The sequence below is a fragment of the Ambystoma mexicanum genome, chromosome 6p (genome assembly GCF_040938575.1).
Source record: "Ambystoma mexicanum isolate Mex_15411 chromosome 6p, UKY_AmexF1_1, whole genome shotgun sequence".
NCBI lineage: Eukaryota > Metazoa > Chordata > Amphibia > Caudata > Ambystomatidae > Ambystoma > Ambystoma mexicanum.
Genome location: NC_090935.1, coordinates 1,212,954,170 through 1,212,981,411, shown reverse-complemented (window position 1 = coordinate 1,212,981,411; position 27,242 = coordinate 1,212,954,170). Strand labels below are relative to the sequence as shown.

Here is a 27,242-nt window from a genome sequence, read left to right as displayed (position 1 = left end):
GCCTGCAATACCTCAATGTCTGCCGGATGCCCAACATCAGCTTGTCACCCTCCAGCCCATCATTGGCTTTTCACCACCAAAACCTGATCATCTATCCCAATGTATTATTCAGAAGGTGATGTCAAAATATTTCAGTTGATGGGACTTTTTCTGCTGCCCCTTCATGCCTTTCTGGAAAGCCTCTCCTGCAAAATGCTCTGAGGCTGCTCAGAGCAAAGGCAGAACATGTAATTGCATTTATTTTGGAAATGTATATTGTAGGTGATGTAATGAGAGGACAAAATTGGGAAATTCAATGGCACTTCAAATTATTTTACAGTTTGCTACGTAGGTAGTTTCATTAACAAGGATTCAATTCCACAATTTTCTTTCAGTGATGTATGATATTCCTTATCAAACTCTTTAGTCAATACAATATCCGCTCTGCAATTGAATAAAACCAACTACAAATGAATACATTTTTCATGGAATCTTTATTTCTTTAAATGTACATTAAAACATTCATAGTATAACAAGAATTCAAGCGTATTATGCTTTTAAGATGCAAAATATGGCAAGCTGAATGGCACAGAGAATTGTGATATCCCGGACACACAATCTCTCTGAAATCTAAAAACAAAAATATATTCTACTTAGTACTGTAATCGTTGCTTTAAGCTTTCCAGGTCATTAGTGTTTACATCCTGAAGACGTATCACCAATGCGTTTGCTGTAGATGGAGTGTATGTAATGGTCATTACGCAACAAAGATCTATGAGTTCTTGTTGGCATTTCAGCAAACCCACTGAAATGTTTTCACGCAGCTTGGCATTCTTCTTTAATTCCTTCATTTCAGTCACTGAAAACCCAATAATCTTAGACAGAACTTGGTTACTGAAATCAGCATTTAGATATGCAGTTCCATCAGAGATCGTAGCATTTATACACCAGACACCGCTGGTTTTTGTGAGATTTCCAGTTAATGTCACAATAAATCCTTTTATTTTGACAGTTTTAATTCTGTCATTATTGCTGGCCAGTAAAAGTGAAATGTATGTAAAGGGCGAGTCATCCAAATCCTCAGTAGCATCGTTTAAACCAATGTGTTCAATTGGCCGATTAGCCAATGGTGACGAAATAGATAGTTCTGTAAACCTTCTTGTGGGGACATGTTTGTTCTCATTCAAGAAATGTACATGCTCAAGTTCTGCTTCTACACATTCTCTCTGGATCTCTTCTTCTAAAAAAAGTTCATCGTCCAGGTCGGTTTCAATCCCGAGTATATCATTTAAATCTTCATCAAGAAAGAATTCCTCAGGATTATCTTCCCTGTCCATTCCTACACTTCTATCAGAGGAAACTCCTCCTGTGTCTGGCTGGTGGTTGTAGCGTCCATTACTTGCCATATAGGTCTGGGATGAGCTGTTGCTAGTGATGTTGCTTCTGCTGCCATACCCACTTTCCGAAGGGGTTGTATTGTTCACTAAAATGTCAACATCGTCATCCAAACTAGCAAGAAGCTCTTCATCTGAAGGACCAAGAGCCTGCCCTAATTCATCAACATGGGTTGTAAGAGTTTGTTGATTGTTAGAACTACTAGGAGGGTAGATTTCGGTTTCTCCAATCAATGCAGCCAGGACCCGTTCTTGGCTATTCTCCTCAAACAGTGCCTCGACTTCACCGCCAAGTATTTTTACAGTTTCTGGTCTCAGTAAAAGCATGCCAAGGCGACAAGTAAGGTTTCCCTGCAAACATATTTTTGTACCAGGAGGGATGTTGCTATGAAGAACAGGAACAGGCTGATATTCCATTCCTTGAATGTGTTGTACCCCATCAGTTAGCTGAACCATTAACATTCGAGTTGGCTTTGCTTCCCAAGGTTTTTGTGATACCTGGGTAGCATCAGATACGTGTTCATTTTGGTTATTTCTTCCTCGGAGTTTCTGAAGTTGGGAATAAACAGGCTGACTAACATCCACAAGGGAATCGATCTGTATAGAATAGCAGCCATTCAGTTCGCATTTTTGAGCCCCAGATATGCCATCGGGTAACACAGGGTGTTCCAGGTCTCTCAAGTCTGTCAGAAGCCACTGCTCATATACCAATTTGTTAATCTGTGCTTGAGACAAGGTAACACCACTGTGTTCTTGTTGGATCCAGTCAATACAAGCTTCCACCCAGTGGTCAGGAACGTGGACATGCCATGTGGACATAAGCCACGTTTTCACTCTGGAGGTTACACTAGATGCATTCATCATCTTAAATTACATAAGATTTGCAGGAAATCTGAAAAAAAACATAACATAGAATATTTAAATGCTGTTCTTACATGAAACCTCCTTCATTATGAGTACTTGCAACAAGTATATTCTGATACAGGTTATTCTTTATTTCAGCATTACTCTTTATTTCAGCCATCTGATAAACCTTAAATGGCAGGACTATGGTGCAAAAATACTGACAAGCAAAATATTGTGGTGTTTCCTGTTCTTTCTGGCAAAATAAGAGTCACTACAGGTAAGTGGTTTATTATGTGCGTTTTTTGCTCATAAAACAATTTGTCAGAGAAATCAATGCTGATGCATGTGGTCCTAAACAAATGTTAAAATAAACATGTTGTTGAGCATTTAGTAAGAATTTGTTGACCGCTTATTCTGTATTCACAGACATAAATTAGTTAGCCCTATAAAATCGTTCCAGTCTATTATGTGTATCATATCTTATGCTCCTCATGGAAAGAGAAGCACCTGAATGTTAGTCCAATACCATTGCTATTCAAGCAATTGCCCATAAAAAAAAAAAAAAAAAAAATGGGCTTCCACATTCCTCATATTTCTATTATCTAATTAAACAATATGCAAATTAAACTGGTTTGAATCTACTCCTAGAATATTGCTGACACTATCAAAATATTCAGACCAATGTACCTCAAAAACGAAACAATTTGCAATTATGAAAGTCATACAGGCACTGGATACAGCAATGTTAACTATGTCAACTCAGTAAGGTAAAGCTATGTTTATAACAGTAAATGCAACACTGCATGGGTACTGTACCAGCTGAGAAATCACTGACGACCGACCACAGAAATTGTGAATCCGGCCCCCGTAGGAGATATGCCAGTCTACTACCTAGACCTGAGAATCTGTCACAACTTTTAACTGGCAACATATTTCTACCAGAAGCAATGCAGATTAAATCATATTCCACTCTGCCCAAGGTGGTTCTCCTATAACCAAAAAGTGTCCACCATAAGATTGCCAGCTCAGGAATTGATGAGGAAGGAGAGGATTGTGGAGGAGCAGCCGAATGCCTCTGCAGAAGTCCCACCCCTATTCTGCCTATATGTTGCAAACCGGAAATTGTGACAGGCGCAACGCCAGTGATGGTGCCGAATACACAAAGAGCCTTTGAGACAAGATATCAACTGAGAAAACACTGTGTGACGTATCCCAGAAGAGATGACGGTCTCCTGAGGGAGAGCTCAGAAGAAGTGTGAAGATGTGAAAAGGAAAGACTGGTGACGTCACAAGAGATGAGTGTGATGCACTGAGAAGTATGACCAGAGCAGAGAATGCATAGACCTCATAGAATCTGATGGCAAAGTAAAGAATCGAGAAGACTTTCATGTGCGAAATGTAGATTGCACGTGTGAAGAAGCACTGCAGAAAATGCAAGTCGTTTTATAACTGTACAGATGCCATAACGCAAGCAGACTAAGTAATCGTAGGCTGGCTATACGTAGTGAATAGATTGCAGGCAGTGCCGCCAATATATATGTGTAGAATCTGGACATTCGATGCCACAATCTTAGTGAGCTCAACCCGTGCAGAAAGGAGGATTGATAGCTGTGTGTGTGCGTATGTGTCACAGCAAAGAATAAGCCGAAGCTCGAAGATGGACCAAAGGAAGACTGCTTGGTCTGGTGTCAAAGGCTAAAAGCAGCCAAAACTGGTTATCAGTTCTTGAAGAGCAAGTGAACGCGAGACGCTGAGGCATCCTTTGTTAAGTTGCAAAGAGAGAACACCAGGAGAGTCAAGTTCTTCATTTAAGATGATTAAATGCTATAATATGGGCTGATTCACAGTCTCTGAACATGTGAGTTGAAGATGAAAATAGGTGTGGGCATGCAAGCCTGAACCTTGATAAGAATGTGCTCATACTCCCTTATATTTCCAGAGACAAGAAGCAACCGCAAGGCCAAGTTCAAAGACAATCTGAATGGCAGACGGCATGAGTGATGAGAGATGATGGGCTAATTGGGTGGGGAGACACGGTCTAGTCCACCCACCAGCACCTGGGCTACCAGCCTACGTGCTGCTAGAGAATCGAATGTTCAGAAGGGTACAAGCGTTCCAACCAATTGTAGAGGGCCATATAACGAAAGGCCTTATAGTTTTAAAGCCAATGGTGTGCCGTGTGGCTAATAACTGTTGAAGATGACTTGCACTAAGGAAGGGCATGAGTTGACCACCTGTGTGTAGAGACCCAATCACAATCCTATCCCATATAGAAAGTATATACTTAGATACTCCCCTTAGTCCTATCACAATCCTGCGTATGTTTTTGTAGTTTGCCACGTAGTATGACATCACGTATGATGAGTTTCTGCTATAAAAGTCATGTTTTTAATGAAATGCTTTGAGATCGTGCTGTGCAACCTCCGGTGTACTCCCGGTTTTAGAAAATTGAGAATAAAACAGACATTTTGTCAACTCCCTGACCTGGTCTTCTTGCTTGGTGTGAGAGTTATTCTCCATCCCATCCATCATACAATGTGTTACCTTAATTAAAAGGACCTTAAGGGTTCACTTGGTAGCATGTTGGATGGTTGGTTAAAAAGACCCATCAACCAGTAGGTCTCCAGAGTTTCAGACGATCTAGTACCCTCCACCATTTAGCCGGAAGATCACAAGCAAGACAGGTGGGACTGGTCCCTCTTTTTGACAAAATCCCTCCTGCATTCCACAGGCGCTTTGCAGCTGGAAGGCAAAAGTGGTCAACTGGAGGGGGCAGTCGATACCGAAGGCCTCGAGCTGATAGAGCGAATGGTGAGTAGACTAAAGAGAATGATAAACTGAAGGGATGGTATTGTGATAGCTAGAAAGCAACAGGCAGTTTAAGAAGGTAACGGGCAAAAGTAACTACTAATGAGCAAAGTAACATGTGATTTTTGTGTGTAATTAAGAGAGAAGAAGGCCCGGGAGTCCTAACCCAAGGGGTTCAGAAGGAGTTGTCATACACTTTAGTCAAAGTAAACTAGGCTACGTATTGGACAGGTCCATATAAGATGACAGCTCAAATCCTGTGATCAGGGTATTATATGGGGCAGATATAAGAGGAGTGATCACTGAGGATAAATGTGAACAGTCGACTAGTCTGTGTATTTGTGGTATATTAAGGTGTTGAAGAGCGATAATTGTGTAAGGAGACTTGAAAAAAGGCCAAGGAGATATAGCGTCTATCTAGAGAAACTGTCGGTACAGACTCAGAGATAGGCTGAGATTATTGAAAAAATAGAGGTTTGAGCGGCGATTGTTGGAGCACACTCATATTTGTTGTTTTCATAAAAGATATTTTGTGTAAACACTGGTAAGTATTGACAGTCAATTGAGAATCGTCACAATGGGAGACATTACTCCTCTGATGCATTTATGTAAGACATTTCCAAAACATATGCCCACGCTCAAACAGAACAGTGCAGAATGGGTGAAAGGCACGGCAGATAAAATGTTCATGCCATGGCCAGAAGGGGATCATTGTTGAAAGCAATATTACTGTTAGGCAGAAACCTGTGCAGTTCCCTTAGGGACCACTGCAAAAGATTTAGGACTACAGGTGTTGGCAGTAAACCCACTTGGTAGCAGTCTGTACCACCCAGATTTACCTGGTAGCTGTGGCTGAGCAGTCAGACTTCCCTCAAGAAGAGTTAGGCAGTATGCAAAGTATACTCAATAGGCACTCAGATACAATAATACGAGCAAACACTGACCAGAGCTTTGGTATCAAAGTATATATTTATTTATTTAAAAACACACAGTTGAAACACTCCAGCACTCTTATTGTAAACGTATCCTAAACACAGTTACTATTATGATATATACACCCCTTTTTCCCTATTAGAAAATCTCAGTAAAACACCACTTATTTTCATACAGAGGTGAGCGCTTAACTAGATTGCACTCTAATAAGTTTGTGAAAAAGGGAGGGAAAAAGACAGAATATGAAGAGGTACACCACTCTACGATTCAAGAACACTGTTAGCAAGGCAGAGAGCAAAAAGTCACTGGTGAGCCAAAGTCCAAAGGCTGGGCCCACTCTTAGAGAGAGCAGAGCACAAATGCGCCCAAGATCACACAGTTACACTAGGCTTAGAAAGTCTTGCAGAGAGTTCAAGAAGAGGTTAGAGGGGCTTAGAAAAGTTTAGCCAAGGTGTCCCAGGCTAACCCAGGTTCGAAAGCCGGGGGCTAAATCTACCCCGTACAGTCGGTAGCAAGGGAAGCCAGGCGGGACACGGTACCTTAAGTGGGAAGGATCCTCCAGCGGTGGCAGTTGTTCCTGGTAGTGGGTGCAAGTTGCGTCGTCGTCCAGGGGAAGAGAAGATCTCGACTTGGAGGAAAGATGAAGGTCGTTGCTCTACCAGGGCAGAAACCAACCGCGGAGTTTTCCGGTTAAAGGTGGTACCTTTGTCTCGCGGTCGTGGTAAAACGTGGTATCCCGGTTGCCGGGGTGCTTGGCACGGGCAAGACGGCCATGAGATACGTCGGGAAAGCGAAAAGACGGTGAAACTGGTTATCCCCACCAGTCAAAGGAAGAAGACTCTCCGGCGGGAGATCTCCTCTGTCGTTGGGAAAAAGTGGTGAGACGGTCCAGCAGGGCTCCACCGGTAGTGGTGTCGTGGCAGGTCGGCTCAGCTTCTCCCTCGTCGGATCCTTAGGTCCTGTGGCGACTTCTGAAGTTCCAGTCCCCAAAGCCCTGCTTTTATGCAGCAAACCCCCATTCACTCAGCCTAGCTGTCACTCAAACATGCTAAGTGGTGAGCCGGCCGGCTCACCACTTGGGCCAATCAGGACGGAGTGTGACTTGAGTTGCCCAGGCAACTCAGTCCAGGGTGCCTAAATTCCCCTCCACCCCTCCTAAGTACCCCAGACATAGTGGCACCACTTTGGAGGGCCTCTGTGGAGAAGCCAGCCAAAAAGTGGAACAAAGGGCTCGACTTGTGTTGGAGTCACAGAAGAGAACACAAATGCCATTTTAGGATCAAGTTTTGGCAAAAAATACCAACCGGAGAATTAATATTAATTAAATAAACCGGCGGTATGTTCGAGGCTACCGTAAATAATTAAATAAAGATAGTAGCCTAAAACAATGGGAAATCCCATAGGAAAATATTTGCGGTTGAATATAAAAAGTAGTATCCACTGCCACCAGCCAAAACTCGATCAGGGGGGACGGAGACGTGCCGCCTCGACTAACAGACCCTGGGGCAATCGAATTGCCCCAGCCAGTACGTCCACAATATGATGGTTTGTACTGGTTCTGTTCAGAATTTAAGACTAGTAAAGTCAATGTGACTTTGCATGCCCTGGGAGACAGTAGTCAGTCCCAGGGTATGGAGTCTATACTGGGGGGTCACTAAGATACCCCTGTGTCACTGCACTGAGGGTGCTGTGTAACACATATCACAAAAACACATGTAGCCCTATGGAGTAAAAGACCCCATAGCCCATTAAACACATCTAGATTCAAAGAAACACACTCAAATCATGCCCAAGAGTGAGGGTAAAAGAGTCTCACTCTTGGCAGGAGAAAAAAAATAAACCCCAAAAAATCCAGCAAAGCTGCTGGGGGACTCACTAGGTTAGGAAATTCAGCCTAAACAGAGAATTCTCCCTAACAATTGCAACACATGACCACATACTTGCACACTGCGTACACGGGAGCGCCATTTAATAATTGTAGGGCAGATGTCTGGAGAGCTCTCAGAGTACAGAATCCCAACATATTAGACAATGGTGCGATTATGACTCGAAAGATGAAACAAGATGAAGATCCGCTTGCTTATATTCAGGATATTCAGGAATGCTGGACTCTTGAAACACGCGAGCCGTGAGGAAAAACAGTGGCAGTATTTTACCACATTTGATGTCAAGGATTACCTGAGCAGGTACAAAGGCAGCTTAAGAAGTAAGTGGGAATGGAAGCGAAACCATGGCCTGAAATACAGTTGACTATAGTGCATCACTGTGGGTTGTTAGAGGAGAAAAGTAGGAAGGACGATGTTAAAAAACTTGAGGAAGCCAAGTTAGTCCAGAAGAAATTGTAAAAGTATGCCATAGAAGGGGCAGTGCTGATGAGCAGAGAAGAGCTAGGAGTACAGCAAGTAGTGGATACATCGCAGGCGAATAAAACAGAACAGATTTGTACCAAAGGGTAGAGGCATGGGCTCCAGAGGAAGGGGTGGATTTCAGAACGCTCAAAATGGGTTTCAGAATGCGTAGAATGAGAATCAGAATGCGCAAGGAGGATTCAATCAAGGGGACTAGTCAGACGGGGTCCTCTTATATGTTGGACATGTGGGATGACAGAGCACATTGTGCGCGTATGCGGAAGTCAAGGGTATGTACAAAATGGCCAGTTCTCAGGAGGGTGGACAGCTTATCCTCCAGCATATAGCTCAAAAGCTAGGGATGGATTTGCGCAAGATCAGACAGTGTATCAGACACAAGCGCCGCAAGTGCAAAAGGCACAGCAGGTACAGCAACCACAGCAAGCACTGTTAAATCCACCACAAGGGCCTTCGCAGCACGCCCCTATGCAGATACAGCAGAATGCAAACACAGAACAGTTATTGACACCTAGAATAGGGGGTGTCCCTGTGGTGGGAGGGAATCCTTCACAGGTACAGGGGTTTGCATGTATCCACAATAGGACAGCTCACAGGGCGACTTAATGTGTTCAGTACTATCTGTAACAACAGGCCCCCCCGCCAAGAGGAACCAAGGGTTGACGTGATGATAGGAGGCAAATCTTTTTCGTTTTTAGTAGAAACTGGTGCAACTCGTTCATGTATACAAGAGGGAAAATATCCAATGTCGGGGAAATGCCATGAATGCTCAAGGTCTCTCTGGAGCTACAGAGTTCCTTTTACTGACGAATTACCAGTCTCTATAGGAGAGTGTGATATGTCTGTTCCATTGTTGTATTCACGGCAGGCACCAGTTAATATTTTGGGAAGAGACTTCATGACAAAACTTAACATGACGATTTCTTTTACTGACAAAGGTATAGTGTGCTCCACTCCTGGGATACACTATATAAATGTGGGCGAGTTTATATTGGCATTTACAGGGCTGGCTCTGCGAGGGGTGCCGATAGAACCCAAAGTCTTCCTTTATGGGGTGAGCAATATGTTAACATGGCTACCTGGTTTAGTGGGAAGGACTATGAGGATACCCGATTAATTTTTGTTTAGAACACAGGTACCTATGGACGAAGATGGGGACAGACCATACCCCTAGAATTAGATGCACCCATAGTACGAGGGGAAATGGCAATGCTCGAAGGAACAGATGAGGGTAGCCCATGGAGAACAGTAATCGCCAATGAGGAAGGGTGCAGACTGACTGACGTCACCGACAACAACATGTTTAGAGATGATCCATCAGATGGTGAAGTGGTGTTTTTTGTGAGCATTACATATTGGATCAGAATAGAGAAAAGGGAGATCCCACAGTGCATGGCGATAATGCGGCAGCATGCAGCATTTTTTTGACAAAGACTTGGAGAAAGTGTCAAACGTTTTATGTACCGAAGGCCCTTATGATGTAGGCCTACTAAAGGGAGTAGGGGAGGTTAAAATAAAGCTGAAACCAGGATCGATTTTACCTCAAGTAAGACGATACCCAATGTCTCGAGAGGCAGATGGGGGAATTTTTTAGACTTTCTGTGCACTGATGGAGAAAGGTATTCTGGTACCATCAGAGTCATTGTGCAATACTGTGGTGTACCCTGTGAGGAAATTAAAAGGAGGGTTGTAGAGATGAATACAAGCCATGAGAACGATTAATCAGATTGTAGAGGCAGAGTTTCCTTTAGTTCCTAATCCAGCGACGATACTATGCAGTATTCCAGGAGAAGAGTGGTATTTCACCATGATTGATATAAAAAATGCATTTCCTCAATCCTGTTGCACATAGATGGAATTCTTAACTTTAGCTTGTGTCGCATCTAGATAGAAATGTGAATGTTAGCATGCGCCACACTTAGATGGAATTCTTAACTTTAGCTTTTGTCACATCTAGATAGAAATGTGAATGTTAGCATGTGCCACACTTCGATGAAACTGTGAATGATGGTAAGTGCAACACTTGATTGGAATCGTGATCACTAGCCTGCCTCACATCTAGACAGAATATTGAAAATTAGCAATGATGGAATAGTGAATGATAGCAAACATCAGACATAGACATAACTGCAAAGTCAGCAATGCCAACTAACCAAACCACTAGCAATTTCATCCCTCTGCATACACTTCTCAAACTCTAACCAAACACAACCATAAGCCTAAAACGCAGCAATCTGCACTAACTTCAGTACACTGCAACAACAAAACAAACCCCACATAGACTTGCACAACAACACACGACCACTACCGACCGTAAAACACCCCAAGCCCAGCCGACGGACCCACCGAGCTGAGGCTGCCATCAGCACATCACTGCTCTCTTATACTTTTCCAGTTTATTCCCACTAACTCATCCCCCCTCCCTCTTTCAGAGCCACCAGAGCACCACTCTGGAGGTGATAGTGCAAGGTACAAATATCCTTTAACATCAACATTAACAAGACTTGACTTCCTTTTTGTTTCGTCAAATCCGCCTGAAGCACACAAGGCTGCCTCAAGGGTACTGTGAGTCTCCATCGATCTTTAATAGAATCCTACAGATGGACCTAGGCAATATTGATTTGAAGAGTGCTGTGATACAGTATGTAATGACATTTTGATTTGTAGCACAAAAGAAGATGAGTGTAGACAAGACTTGATTCAAGTAATGACTATTCTAGCCGACAAGGGTTAAAAAGGTAGATAAAGAGAAGTTACAGTATTGTCAAGAAGAAGTGTTGTACATAGGCCAGTTGATTTCACATGAGGGAAAGAAGGTTACACCTGAAAGCGCTGAAGCGATCATGCAAACTGCAAAACCGCACACAGTGAAGCAGATGCAACAATTTCTGGGAGTATGTAATTATTTGAGAGCATGGGTGTTTGGTTATAGATCATACACAAGACCCCTTTTGTAGGCTTTAAAGAAAGCACAGGTGAATAAGGAGATAATAGAATGGACTGAAGAAATGGAGGGAGGATTTGAAGAAAGCAATTTATACAGCTCCTGTTTTAGGAATTCCCAATTATGCTGAGGAGTTTTTCTTGTTTTCCCACACCAATGGGACAGTTATGACAGCAGTGCTTACACAGAGAACTACATTAGGGTACAAACCTCTAGCGTATTACAGTGGTATTTTAGACCCGGTTATGAAAGAACAGTTTCCTTGCGAACAGTCATTGGCAGCCGCCGCATTCGCAATTGAGAAATCTACAAGTATTGTGAAGGGTTGTTCTATGACACTTTTTGTGGAGCATGCTTTGTTTGCCATTTTGGAGAAACCTAAGGGTACATTGACATCTCAGAGAGCTTTGGTATTTGAAGTTATTATATCAAATCCAGCGATTAAAATTGTCAGGTGTAAAATAGTGAATCCTACCACCTTTGTGGCTGAGCCAGTGGCACAGGGCGAGCATGTGCATGACTGCGCGAACTATGGGGAGTTTCATGACAATATACCATGCATAAAGGAAAATGCATCATCAGGAGGAGAGATTCTCTTTATTGATGGTTCATCGAAAATGTATCAAAGAAGTGGGGAAAGGCATTCTGGCACAGCTGTAGTGAGGCATAGAGCAAACTGTGAATTTGAGGTTGTGTCAAGTGCAAGACTACCGTCTCACTTTTTAGCACAAGCAGCAGAATTGTTAGCCCTTATTGTCGCGCTCGAGAAACACAAAGGACAGGAAGTGACAGTGTACAGTGACTCTGCCTATGTGACGTCAACCGTAGGGCTAGCACGTTGGAAAAGGAGGTGCTACCTCCGAGCAGATGGCCCTCCAGTGCAGCACACATCATTATTGGACAGGCTTATTAAGGCACTACAACTCCCAGTAGCCATAGCGATAGTTAAATGCGCAGTGCACACAAAGAAAACTGACTATTTCTTCCGGGAACAAAGCCGCAGAGGCCAAAAGGCTTGCGTATTCACCTGATATTTCAAGTTTTGATACTCCAGATATTAAGGAGAAAGTAGTTACGATTATGGTAGTGAATGAGGGATTTAATTATTTACCAAGGGCCCAGTTAATGGAGATTCAAGGCAGTGCACCACAGGAAGAGCAGGAATTATGGAATCGAAGTGGGTGTTCTTTATCCCCCACATAAGCATTATGGCGACAAGACAGTACTGGAAAGCCAGTGAGGCCAGTAGCCTTGTTAAAGGTAGCGCTTGAACAGCTACACTACCCTGTACATGTAACTAGGGAGAGTCTCGCTGCAGCAATTGCAGAAGACTGGTTCGTACTGAACCTGTTAGAACACGTTGCATTTTATGTAGTAAATTGCATCCTATGTCATAAGTTTACTGCTGGGCATACACTGCGAACGATAGAGGAGTAATTACTCGACCGAATGGTCCTTTTCATATTACATATTGACTATGTTGATATGCTGCACGTATGTAATGGATACAGGCATCTGATATTGGTGGTGTGTCCCTTTTCCAGGTGGATCAAAGCAGGTCCTTGTACACACCCGGACACCACTTGCGCAGCAAAGTTTTTAGTACAAGAAGTCTTTCACAGATGGGGAGTGTGTGAGGTGCTGAGATCCGATAATGGGCCGCATTATGTTAAGTATTTGAACAAATAGGATTATTGTTGAATATTAAACACCCTTTTTCTTCTGCTCATCACCCGCAAGCAAACAGACTATGTGAGAGACTCAACGGCCTCCTAAAGGAAAGAGTCACCAAGCTTAAATTGACACTGAAAAAGGCATGGCTATATTGCCTAACCCTAGCATTATATGCCCTAAGGAATCAGCCCGAGTCTGACCACCACCTCACACCCCATGAGTTAGTGACAGGAAGACTAATGAGAACGCCTATCCACCTGGGGCGATCTAAAAACAAACGCTGACTCCAACACAATTGAGCCCGGATTCTGCTCGACCTCTCAGCAGCATTCGACACAGAAAGCCATGAGACTCTGATCAAGAGATTAGAAGATATAGGCATAACGGACATAGCACTACAAATCATTCCTAAGAAACAGAACAGAAACTGTATGGATAAAGCCCTTCAAATCCAATCCACGAGTTAACGACTGTGGAGTACCACAAGGACCCTCACTATCACCACTGTACATCAACATCTAACAGACTCTGCTAATCAAAATTTGCAAAAAATACAACCTTACATGCTACAACTACACAGACTACACTCAAATCATCTACAAAATCGAAGATGCACAAGCAGATCACTCAACTCTAAGAGAATGTCTAAAAAATCTATGACCCAGGAAAGGCAGGAATCATGATTATATCCAAAAACCAAGAGAACACCTACATACCATGGCCGAAAGAACTGGGAACCGCGCCCACACCATCAAATGTAGTCATAAACTTGGAAGTCCTAATGGACAATGAACTAACCGTAGAACCACGAGTAAACGTGATAATTAAGAAATGCTTCTTCCTCCTTCCTCCTTCACTGAACAAAAAAGAATCCTACCTTTCCTGTCCTTCACCCACAAAACACTCGTCGCCCTCATGTCAAGAATCGACTACGCCAATAGCCTCTAACGCGGGATGCCGGAACTCCACCTGAAGAAATTAGAATGCATCCAAAATGCAGCGGCTAGACTCCTCCTCAAACTATCTAGAAGAGATCACATCACACCAGCGCTAAAAATGCTACATTGGCTTCCGATCAAACAACCTATCATGTTCAAAACAATGTGATTAAAACACACAGGGCATTCAGCTAGCAGAATTACTATAGAATAAAATAACCATCTACAAGCCAACAAGACTCCTCCGATCAAGCAATGAAATCTCCTAGAACCAAAGCCATACGCCAGGAAAAAACTAGGAGGCTCTTCTTTCTCCCACCTGGCAGCAAAAATCTGGAACAACCTCCAGAAAGGAATAAGAAACACCAAAGACCACCTAAAATTCAGGAAATTAATTGAAACTGGCGCCTTGAAACATTTGTGTATAGGTGCATTATAAGTGCCATATCATATCATATCAAACTACTAAAAACTTGCCTCTAACACCTCGGAACAGACAGAAGCAACAAAACAGAAAATGAAAAGAATAAGCTGACAAAAACCTTGACGGGAGAGACAACACCTAGAACCGATAGAGGGGTGCCACATTTAGATTGAATTGTGAACATTACCAGTGCCACACCTGGATAGAATTGTGAGTGTTGGCTTGCATCACATATGGACAGGATTGTGAGTGTTGCCAGTGCCACAGTGAGATATAATTGTGAATATTGGCCTGTGTCACTTCTAGACGGGATTATGAATGTTAGCCAGTGGCACACTTGGATATAGTTGTGAATGTTGGTTTGCGTCGCATCTAGACAGGACTGCGAGCATTGCCAGTGACGTGTTTGGATAGAGTTTTGGATGTTAGCTTGCGTCACATGTGGACGGGATTGTGAATGTTGGCTTGCGTCCACTCTGGACTGGATTGTGGGTGTTAGCCAGTGCCACAGTTGGATATAGTTGTGAATATTGGCTTGCGTTGCATCTGGACGGGACTGTGAATATTGGCCAGTGCCGCATCGGGTTGGAGATATTCACGCGCCACATCTGGAAAGAATTTGGAAATTGGCATGTATTGCATCTAGATAGCAAGACCACTAACCAACCCACTAACAATCTCACCCTTCTGCATACACCTCTCAAACACTAACCAAACACAACCACACTCCTAAAGCACAGCAAACCGCAGAAACTTCACAACACTCGAAGAAAAAATAAATAATAATAAAAGAAAATCACACATAGCTTCACACAACAGAACACTACAGCTACCAATCGAAAAGCACACCTAAGCTCAGCGAACCGTGCTAACCAAACTGAGGCTGCCAACAGCACATCACTGCTCTCTTGCACTTTTACCGCGTGATCCCACTAACTCACCCCACCCCTTTTTCTTTTCAGATCTGCCAGAGCACCAGGGGACCACTCCAGTGGCGATAGTGCGCGGTGCAAAAGTCCTTTAACATTAACATAATTGCAATCAGTTGCTAAAACTGATTCAACCTACTTTTACTACGCCCTCCCTAACCAGGGAAGTTAATCCCTGTATTGAAAAGACGTTTAAACCTGCACCTACTGACGCCCTCTACATTAGGGGACAGTTGGAAGCCCAACTCTCTAGTGGTCACAACCCCAAGAAAAAGGGTGGGCACTCCTTTAGCATCTGTGGGGGTGCCACCTGAAAAAGAAAGCAACAAATGATATGCTCTAGGCAGGAAGGTATCTACTTCAGCAGCCTATTGGATACGCATTGCTAACAATACCACTTAGTTAGTCAGCTAAGATAGATCCCTATGGGACAGAGTCAATTACCAACTTGATACTTTTCTTGAACCATTGTGGTCACCAATTAAAAACACAGTAGCTGAGAGCAAACAAGTTGCCAACTGCATAATTAAGAGTAACTTAAATGCAGCAGACCACGTTGGTCACATTATTGCTGAAGGTCCCCTTTTGAAATGGCATTCTTGTTTGCAACAGTCCGGTTTCAAACTAGAGACTCAAGCAAAACTGCTAAATATGCCCATTGAAACCAGTATTTTATTTGGTAGAGCAGTCGATCCTCTTAATGCAGAGGAAGTGTATGAGGCCCTTAAAAAAACTCTAGGGCAAATATCTAACTCTATATTCAATGAGGCGCCTTCAACACACAACGCTCCTTTCACGGGGGATACCCACGTACCTCACAGACAAGGTATAGGCGGGGACCTTCAACACCATGGCATTCTTCCCAAACTCAATCAGTTGCTTATCAATCCACTTTTCAATAGAGCTACAAAAGGGGCAGGTGTAGAGCTGCAGCCCCTAGAGGCTAAGCAGCCGCTAAGCAATGACACACCCATTCAGGTTCCCTCCCATGTATCCCACAAACGGACTCACATTTCACTATTAAACCAAGCATGGGAGGGGATCACGTCAGTGGGTGCTGTTCACTGTGTCCAAGAGAGTTCTTAGAAAGAAAAAAAACATTGTCCACCAAAGCACAGAAAGATGTTGTAAAAACACCAGCATATTCTACAAGCAGATATCAAGTTTCTTCTACAGAAAGGCACAATAGAACCGGTTCCGCCTCACAAGGTAAACAAGGGTATCCATTCAGTATATCGGTATAGTTCCTGGTTTCAAAAAAGGATTTCAATATGTGCCCTATGTTATCGACCCATTGCCATACTTGATGCCGACAGCAAGGTCTTTGCGGCCTTGCTGTTGGAGCATCTGGATGTTTGTCAACGGGAATCAGGCAGAATAAATAAGTGGCAGACCGGGTTCCGTAAGGCCTTAGGTTCCTAAACCTTAGCCGCGACTGACAAGGTAAGTGTGGTCCGGGTGGGGAGTACAGTAATCACTGTGTTCCAAGAGGCCCTGCTGCTCTTCTTACCGACATAGCATAGGATACCAAAATTAGTCAGCTAGTAAATATTAATTCTATCACTGCTGTGTACCAGCCTTTAGGTGGTTTATTTTAATGTTGTGTCCCATACCTGGGCATTCGCACTATATCCAGATATCTCAATCTAGGTGTTTTGCATTTACTGTTTGTGCCTCCAATCTAGGAGGTCACCCTCTGCCGAGATGTAGTTTAACCATGCGTCACATGTAGAGTGAAATGTGAGGATTGACCATGCGCCACTTTGAGATGGAATTGTAATGTTTATCCATGCGTCAGACTTACATAGAATTGTGAAGTTTAGCCATGCAGCGGATTTAGATAGAATTTGTGAAGTTAGCCATTCATCACAGTTAGAGGGAAACTTAACTTATTTTCTTTACTCTCTATTAGCATAGTCTGACGTGCTGTAAATTGGCCATGGTCCGTCAAACTTTTCTTCTGCACCTTTGAAAGGATTTTAAGGTAATTGACCCGGCCGCCATACGCTTTATGAAAGAGGTTTTAGTCCTTAACCCCTTAAGTGCCAAGGGCGAGGTATCTCATCCTTGGGATTACCTGCCTGTTGCCAAGGACGAGATACCTTGTACTTGGCACTTAAGGGGTTAATGAAACAGAAAACATTAGAAGGCATTGAATGGCGAAATACCAAAATCACCAAAAAAGGCCTTGGCACTAGGGGGGAAAACCCATGGCAGTTAAAAGGTTAAAAAAGATTATGCAGTGAGCCCTGTTTCAAATGTGTAAACTTGTTTCTTCAGAAGTCTTTTAGCATGTTTCTGTTTTGCTGTAAAAGCTTTCATGAATTTGTATGTCATTTTACTTTTGTGAGATTTTTATTTGTGAAAATAAAATTGAAAATGTAATTATCATACTCTATTAACCATGTCCACAGAAAAGGGTCTGCTTATGTACCCTTGTCTCACTGTATTATCAAACCTTTTCTCTGTCAGCTGCCTTTATTGTGTAACAATGCATTTGGATAGGCTTGGGAGAGAATGTGTTGGCTTCAACTACAATTCTATGTCAAGACCGGAGGCTCGGATTATGTTTCTCTTTCCATTTTACTGTTCAGCAGCAAAGTACAAACCAATAAAACATGAAAAGCAAAACTCAATATAACCATTGTTTTAGAGTCTTTGTAGTTCTGTTCTTATTGGTCCACAAACTGACCATGTGATTACTTCAACCAATCATAATAGTCCTTGTCCATAAATCACCCTGTCCTTCTACTTTACTTCCTTTTATTATGCTTATGAATGTGTGTGTTAATGTGACAGTGTGTGTTTTACTTAGGCAAACTTGCAAGCACGCACGCACGCACGCACGCCCACGCGTGCTCAATCTAGATTACTGGCAGAGCATATCTGCATCGAGTGTTGAAGATTGGGAAGTTGTGGTAGCACCGGAGATTGACGAGAGAATAATCACGTTCCTGGGGAGATACGGCAGGGATGTGAAAAAAGGAATTGCCAGGTCCTGGAGGTCCCGTCAGGACAAACTGTTGGATATGCTGGGGCCTATCACTATAATTTGGGAGCTCGCTAAGGTGGCCAAGACAAAGAAAGAGCCCATCGACCCGGAGATAGTGGCTGGTTGGGCGCAGAGAATCCTATGCCTGTTGGGGAATGCCAACAGGACGTTGGCCACAGAAAGGAGGAGGTCCATATTAATGAAGTTGGACTCTAGGCTGGGAGAGCTCGCTTCGTCTGAGCAAGCTACAGCAGCGAGGGGCAAACTATTTGGGGATCTCTTCATTAAGGATATGGCAAAGTTCGCCAACACATACGCATCCATGGACAAGGCACAATCATCCCTTAAGAAATTCTTCGGGAGGAAGATTTTTGACTGGGCTGGAGGAGGAAAGGGCCGCTCGTCCAGCCGCAATCAATACGGAAGATCCTATAACGGCAGAGCCAACTGGAAGCAAGAGGACCAGAGGTCAAACCCTTTCTTCCCTTCCAGGGGAAGAGGCAGGTGCAGAGGTTGGAGAGGAAACAGTAGACAGCAGCACCAGAGTAATCCAGGCGAGAGAAATAAAAGCAGCGAAAAAGGTGGAAACAAACATTCCTCCAGTACCCACTACCCTGGCCGTCTACCTTGGGCAACTCACGACACCCTCTAATTCGGTAAAAAACCTTGGATGCACCCTAGACTCAGACCTAACCCTCTCGCGCCAAGTCAACAATGTCTCAAAGTCCTACCACTACCACCTTAAAACTCTTAGGCACATTTTTCCATACCTCTCCTTTCCCAACAGACTCTCCGCGATCCAATCAATTGTTATATCAAGGCTGGACTATGCTAACCCCCTCTACCTACCTCGTACTGCACGCATACCAACTGTCTAAACTATAACAAGCACAAAACGCTGCAGCCAAACTGCTACTAGCGCTTGGCCCAAGAGACCACATCTCTCCAGCCCTCAAAAGTCTGCACTGGCTTCCGGTTGCCCGAAGGGTGACATTCAAAACCTTGTGCATTTCTCACCGAGCACTGCATAAAACTGGACCTCAATATCTTCAAGACAAACTAAAACCCTATCACCCTAAACATACTCTAAAATCAAGCTCAGCCGGCCTCCTAGTCATACGTAAAACAAACTTAGTCAGATTAGGTGGATCATCATTCACGGCCTTGTCCCCCACTCTGTGCAACGCACTCCCACCCCACATCCGATTCACCGAGAACCTCATGTCTTTCCGCAAATTACCGAAAACATGGCCCTTCCCCTAAAACATAACTCATACTGGATAACAGCAACTCAATGACATTAGCCCAAAATGCTAGATCATAATAACAATCCAGCATCATGATCTGAGCAAGAAATCGGAAACTAATAACCTCTAAGGTAAAAAATAGAGATAAACAAAACAGAATGAGTAAAAAGGATCAAAACAGAGAAGTGATAAAATGAATATGTTGTATGAGAGCAATAAAGTGGTCGTAATTAATGAACTGGACGAAATAAATGTAATGGACAAGAGGATCAAAATGGACGAGAGGAATAAAGTGGATAACAGCAATCCAACTAGCCCAAAGTACTAGATCATAAATAACATTAACTTAATTAACAAATCCAACATCAAGATTCCAAATGAGAAATCGAAAACTATTAACCTCTAATGTAAACTTAAAAAAAAAAAGACAAACAGGACAGAATGAGTAAAATGAATCTAAGCAATGAAATGGATAAAAAGAATTAATTGTATAAAAGCAGTAAAATGGTTGAAATTAACGAAATGGATGAAATGAATATAATGGACGAGAGGAACAAAATTAACAGGAGGAATAAAGTGGAGGGCTTGGAAAGATGAATACATGACACAGAACTGGTAGAGTGCATGAAACAGATGCCATGGAATTTCAGAATGCATAGTATAAAGGGAACGAATAGAATAAACGATGCAAGTACACGAGACGGGTGTAGTGCATGGGACAGATGGAGAACATGGGACGGATCGAGTGCGTGAAACATGTGACATGAGTTGAACCGATAATGCATGATGAATGGATGAAGTGAATGGAGCGGATGAAGTGGGTGGAGCGGACGAATGTCAGCGGAGAGGATGAAGTGCATAGAGTGGATGTGAGCGTGGAATTAAGTGATAGCAGGGAGCAGATGAGAGCGTGGAACAGATGAGAGCGTTGAGCGGATGTAGGGTGTAGAACGGGTGATGTAGGTGGAGGGTGCGGGTCAAGTCTAGGGAACGGATTAAAGTCAGTGGAGAGGATGAAGTGTGTAGAGTGGATGAGAGTGCAGAACGAATGATAGCAATGAGCAAATGAGAGCGTGGAACAGATGGGAGCATTGAGCGGATGTAGGGTGTAAAACGGGTGATGTAGGTGGAAGGAATGAATGAAGTAGGTGGACGGATCGGGTCAGGTATGTTGAATGGAATGGATGTAGAGTATGGAGCGGGTATAGAGCGTGGAGCGAACGGGAAATGTATGTGGATGGAACGGCTGAAGTAGGTGGAATGAACGGGTGATGTATCTCGAAGGAACGGGTGAAATCTGTGGACGGAACGGGTCAAGCATGTGGATGGAACAGGTGAAATTGGTAGATCAAATGGAGTGTGTGGCTGGAACCGGTGAAGTATGTGAACGAACGGATGTACGGGGTGGAGCGGATGTACGGGGTGGAACGGATGAAGTATGTGGATGGAAAAGATGAAGTATGTGGATGATCTGGCGAAAAGGTTCCATGAAATCGGGAGAAGTGCGTGATTGGAATAGTGAAGTAGGTGGAAGAACGGATGACACAGATAAACGAAACCGAGAAAGTGGATGTACGAAACAGATGTGGATGGAATGGATGAAGCCTGTAGATGGACGGTACGGGTGAATAAGGTAAATGGATGGAACGGGACAAGTATGTGGATGGAATGGGACGAGTACGTGGAAGGAATGGCACAAGTACGTGGAAGGAATGGCACAAGTACGTAGACGGATGGTATGGGTGAAGTAGATAGATGGATGGAACGGGTCAAGTATGTCAATCGAACGGGACAAGTATGTAGATGGAAAGGGACAAGTTTATGGATGGAACAGGTCAAGTATGTAGATGGAATGGGCCGAATAGGTGGATGGAACGGGTGAAGTATGTGGAAGGAGGGGTGAAATATAGGGATGAATTGAGGGAATGGATGGATAGAGCGGGTGAAGTATGTGGATGGAGCGGGTGAAGTATGTGGATGGAGCGGGTGAAGTAGGTAGATAGGGCGGGTGAAGTAGGTGGATGGAACGGGTGAAGTATGTAGATGGATGACATAGGTGAAGTAGGTAGATGGATGGAACTGGTCAAGTATGTGGATGGAACTGGTCGAGTAGGTGGATGGAACGGGTGAAGTATGGGAAAGGACGGGTGAAATTTGTAGATAATTAAGGGAATGGATGGATGAAACGAGAGAAGTATGTGGATGGAAGGGGTGAAGTATGTCGATGGAACGGGTGAAGTATTTGGATGGAACAGTTGAAATATGTGGATGGAGTGGGCAAAGTGTCTGGATGGAGCGGGTGAAGTATGTGGATGGAGCGGGTGAAGTATGTGGATGGAACAGACGAGGTATGTGAATGGGACGGGTGGAGTATAAGGTTGGAACGGTTGGAATATACGGTTGGAACGAGCGAAGTATGGGGTTGGAACAGGGAACCTCGTGGAACGGGTCGAGTAGGTGGAACAGAGAGTGGGTGGAACGGGTGAAGTGGATGAATCAAAAGAAGTGTGCGGATGAAATAGGTGGAGTAAGAGGGTGGAACAGGTGAAGTGGATGGAACGTGTGAAGTGGGTGGAATGAAAGAAATATGTGGATGAAACGGGTGAAGTAGGTGGAATGAAGTAGATGGTTGAACGGATGATGTATGTAGATGAGCTGATGACGTATGTGGATAGAACGGGTGAAACGGGGTACGTGGAACGGCTTGGAGTGCATGGAGCGGCTTGGAGTGCATGGAGCGGTTGGAGTGCATGGAGCTATTGGAGAGTGCTTGTTCTCATGCACCTAAGGTAAACCACCATATCACATCTCCACGCTTACTCTCTTCTTCACACCATCACTCAACTAGAACACAGTGATACTATGACACCATTCGGTATAGCTGTTCTCATACCATCACTTGCCTCATACTCCACATCATCCTAAATAAACACAGCTGGTGATGCACCCTCCAGCCTAGGCGTCCTCCTCAGGACTAACGCAGCCAGAATCGGTCTGGATAACAACCGGCCAGACCGAACACATACTATTGATCTCCCATCCAATCACCACACCTACCGCTATGAAGCAGCTATCACACGAATGTCACACCAGCTGCACACATATCCGGTGCTCACATGCACCTATGAATCTCTGTCCCTCTCTACTGATCTGAACTTCGGTTCCCAAGGGCGTTCAACCTACCAGCGCCTTGAGATCATACCAATGGTACATAAGGCGCTATATAATGCAAAATAACATAACATAACGTCGAAAAAAGAAAGGAGATATCCTCAGATGCATGGGTGAGGCAGGCAGTTCGAGGTTTTCAGTTAGAGTTTTGGCAGGAACCGTCACAGGTAACCTCACCAAGGCAGATAAGGTTCAGCAAACTAGACGATGATCTTTAAGACAGAGGTAGAGTTACTCAAGATAAAGAACGCAATAGGTCCAGCCTTAGACGGTTAGGGAGGTTTCATAAGCAACCTGTTCTTAGTGAAAGAAAAAAACAAGCTAAAACCAGTAATAAACCTCAAGGGTCTGAATTATTTTCTAATATACAGACATTTCAAAATGGAAGGGATTCACCTTTTAAGGGACGTCCTTCAGGAAGGAGATTGGTTAGCAAAGATAGATCTCAGAGATGCATATCTAACGATTCCGATTCAACGGGATCAGAGGAAGCTTTTACAATTCTTCTGTAAAGGAGGGAAATGGGAGTACAAATGGCTTCCATTTGGTCTAGCGTCAGCTCCCTGGTGCGTCACCAAACTTTTGAAACCAGTTCTAGGACACCTGAAAGAACAGGGGATCAGAATGATTATTTACGTGGACGACATTTGTCTGATGTGCCAGGACAGAGAGATTCTGGGGGAGCAGATTCAGAAAACAACAGTTTTGCTACAGCAGCTGGGTTTTCTGATAAACTGGGAGAAGTCGGAGGTACATCTAGCACGGGAGATGGAATTTCTAGGCTTAATTTTAGAGACAACTCAGGGTCCACTTAAACTACCGTTAGAGAAGGTGAATTTCATAAAGAAGGAAATAAAGTGTATGATGACAAGACAAGAAATCTCATTGCGAGAGATAGCAAGGTTGGTAAGTCGTCTGCCATCATCGATTCAGGCAATATTTCCAGGACCTCTGCACTACAGAGGTTAAAGATAGATCATCTCAGGAAGGGTCTATCTTACAAACAGAAAGTGGCTATATCTCAAGAGGCTAAGTTGGAGCTGGAATGGTGGTACTGCCACATGGAGGCATGGAATGGCAGGGCGATATTTGGCTCATCAAAGGACCTGGTAATAGAGTCGGATGCCAGTGGATGGGGGGCCAGATGTGGAGATCAAGCGACCGGGGGGAGATGGTCGAGCAAAGAGTTGGGTCTACACATCAATTGCCTAGAGCTTCTGGCGGGATCCTTCGCAGTCTGTTGTTGGACTCGGGAAGGAGTGAAATGTGCCATTTGTTTACAGATGGACGTTTCGGCAGTCAGATACATAAATCGACTGGGCGGGACGAGATCCAGGATGCTGACAGAGATGGCCAAAGAGTTTTGGCAACTATGCCTCCAGAGGGGAGTCAGTGTGAGGGCAGAACACCTGCCGGGATATCTCCATCTGGTGGCAGACTGGAATTCGAGATACTTGAGGGACTCCAGCGATTGGCAACTGGACAACTCAGTATTTCAGGAAATAATGCATCGGAGAGGTCTGTGTTGGACAGATCTGTTTGCGTCGAGATTGAACAGGAAGATCTCCAAGTTTCAGAGCTGAAGACCAGATCCGGAAGCAACAGCGACGGATGCATTTCTCCAGGTTTGGGGACCAGCAAAAGAATACGCCTTCCCTCCATTCGCCATGATAGCGCGCATGGTGGCGCAGGTCAGGAGACAGGAAGCAACAGTGATTCTAGTGACACCCGATTGGAGGAGCCAAACATGGTTCCCAGACCTTCTGGAGTTGTTGTACGAGGCTTCAATTCTGCTACCACACAGAGGGGACATAATGTTAAGTCCAACAGGAGAAACTCCCCCATTGGTACGATCAGGGAATTTGAACCCGATAGCATGGGCGATTTCAGGAAGACCTGGGCCAAGCCAGGACTTTCGGGGATGGCTCAACAATTTATTAGAGAGTCATGGGCCCCAGCTACCAGGAAGGCCTACAGAGTGGCATGGAGAAGATGGAGTAATTGGTGTATGGAGAGAGAAGTTGATCCCATACGAAAGGATGTAATACACATAGTGAATTTTCTGGCAGCACAGGCAGCGGCTTACAGGACTATTACCAACTACAGGTCTGCGATATCAGCAGGTCATGAGTACATTGAGGGTAGACAAGCAGGTGAGCATCCCCCAATATGCAAGCTATTTAAAGGTGTCAAGTGCATGAGACCACCCACACCTAGATATTCTCATCATTGGGACGTGAGTGTGGTTTTGAGGATGTTTGAGGCTTGGCCAGACAATGAGAATCTTTCTAGGAAAGCGCTGTGGGCTAAGTTAACTACTTTGTGATGTTTGATTTCATGCAAGAGAGTGTCTGATGCGAAGGCTTTAGAGATAAATAGGAAATCCTTCTCACCTTCAGGGGTAATATTTTATATAGAGAAGAGGACAAAGACAAATATTAAATCGGTTGATTATATGGCTTTTCCGGAGAAGCCTAAGTCATGTCCTGTTAGGTGCTTGAAAGTTTATGAAGCCAGGGCGAATATGGTGAGGCCCAATGGGGAATATCAGTTGTTGATAGCTATAAGGAAACCTTTTAAAGCAATAGCATCAGCCACATTGGGCCTCATTACGACCCTGGCGCTAATGGGTTAACGGCGCCGTAACCCATTAGCGCCTTACTACGAGGTCCCTTTGCGGGACCCGACCTGAACGGCTGGTCTAGACCAGCCGTTAAAGTAGGGACCCGCAAAGGGACCTTGGTGCTAAGTACGGTACCGCAACTTGCGGTACCGTACTTAGCGCCTTCCCCAGTCCCATTGAGCCCTATGGGGGAAAAATGGGAATGGGGAAGGGCCAATGTTCAATGGGGAATTACCGCCCCGCCAACCTTGGAATGGGGTGGTAATTCCCCATTGAACATTGGCGGACTCGTTACGATACCGGCACCAACCATGGTGCTAATAGCGCCATGGTTTAGCGCCAGTATCGTAATGAGGGCCATTGTCCAGATGGGTAAGATGGTGCATGGCAGAGGCAGGCATAGATGTGGGTCAGTTTGGAGCTCATTCGACGAGAGCTGCTATGGCGTCATCGGCCTTTATGGCAGGAGCCATAAAGATATTTTGAGGGCGGCAGACTGGTCTAATGAGGAAACTTTTAAGAATTTCTTTTAAGAATTTCTATTTTAGACCAATAGATCAAGTAGCGTCATTGGTGGTAAGTAAGCTTTAAACGAGCATAATCCGAGCCTCCGAGTCTTGAGATAAAATACAGATCTTCCATACATTTCTTATAAAAAGTCATGATTCTATGAAAGACTCAGAGGTGAAAGATTATTCCACCCAATTCAATCGATACAATAAAAGTGTGCAAATATGATATTTAAAGAGTAATGTAATGTTGTAAATGGCACTGTAATGATGTTATGCGATTGCCCACCCGTTCATGATGAGAAAGGTAATGGTATACATGTTTCAACAGGAGCAGAGCAGAAGACGACACCTTGAAAGGGGAACAAAGTGAAGATTAAGAAATCATCTACCAGTTGGGGAGCAAGTTTTTGGATGTTCGATCAGCAGAAGAAAGAGGAAGGACTGTGGTTCAGGTAGAGATTTTTGGAGATGAGATATAATTGGTCTGATGAGCTTATGAAAAACAAACTACGAATTCATTGCAGGCTTCTGGGAATTATAGTTTTTGTTTATTGGTTTTTCAGAATTGTTTATTGTTACTTTGCTGCGAGTAATAAAGGAAAGTTGAGAGCATAATCTTTCGCCTCCGAGTCTTTAATAGAATCGTGACTTTCTGTAACAAATGTATGGAAAATCTGTATTACAAAGAACAATCTTTTTATGCTCAAATACTGTACAATGCAGAGGAAAACCCCAACCAACATTTAAGTAAACATGGCGTGGTGCGAAAAGAGAGTCAAGTTCAACTTGCAATCCAAACTCAGTGCCGCTTTGGACAATCGTATAACCGTTGCTAAAGATAGAGAGTGGTGGGAAGGGAACTGAGGAGTTGTTGATGCGTGCTGCTTTGTATAAATCCTCGTGACAAAGTTAGCTGTACGCCAGAAACGAAGGCACCCCTACTTTAGGAGAAAGGAGGATCACGTTTTTTGAGTACATCACTGGTATAGTCAAAAGGAAGCATGTGCCCAACCATAAAACGGCGCAATCCAATGTGGACTAAAATATAACGAAATAGAATTAATCACTAAAGTACCCGAAATGTAAAGGCGCGATTTCCACGTTCCTGCTGCTACAACTGCGAGCCCGCGAAACCTTAAGGGGTGGCACCGTGGCACCCTTAATCCAGCACGCTCAACTGGCCTCGCGAGACTAACCGTCGCCATGTTTCCATCCACCCCCTTTTTCCGGCACCAAATAGTCATAATGTGCGCTTCGCCCACATTAAAGCATCACCGTTCTTAATTAAAATTTCCCTGAAATATGCCCAGGAGTAATTATAACATCGCGATGGCCACATATTGTAAAGGGTAGTTGTATGTATTCGCGTTACAGGCCACTCTTCTGCAGATTCTCGTCGGCGCCTTTATTTGTGCGTCACAAGCATTCACACTTGTTCGAGAACGTAGAGATAACCTTTTCT

General features: G+C 43.9%; 1 protein-coding gene across 1 annotated transcript; it reads right to left on the bottom strand.

Moving 5' to 3' along the window:
* Positions 1-454: 454 nt before the first annotated feature.
* RMI1 (RecQ mediated genome instability 1) lies at positions 455-27,162 on the bottom strand. Its single transcript, XM_069625866.1, has 2 exons — positions 26,856-27,162; positions 455-2,265 (listed from the first exon to the last, which is right to left on the bottom strand). Exon 2 carries the CDS (start codon positions 2,235-2,237, stop codon positions 633-635), a length of 1,605 nt encoding a protein of 534 aa, XP_069481967.1. The 5' UTR covers positions 2,238-2,265; positions 26,856-27,162; the 3' UTR covers positions 455-632.
* Between the last annotated feature and the right edge of the window lie 80 nt (positions 27,163-27,242).

Bases quoted from the DNA above. Each gene is read 5' to 3' on its own strand.
- RMI1 (XM_069625866.1), bottom strand. From the start codon at position 2,237: ATGATGAATGCATCTAGTGTAACCTCCAGAGTGAAAACGTGGCTTATG.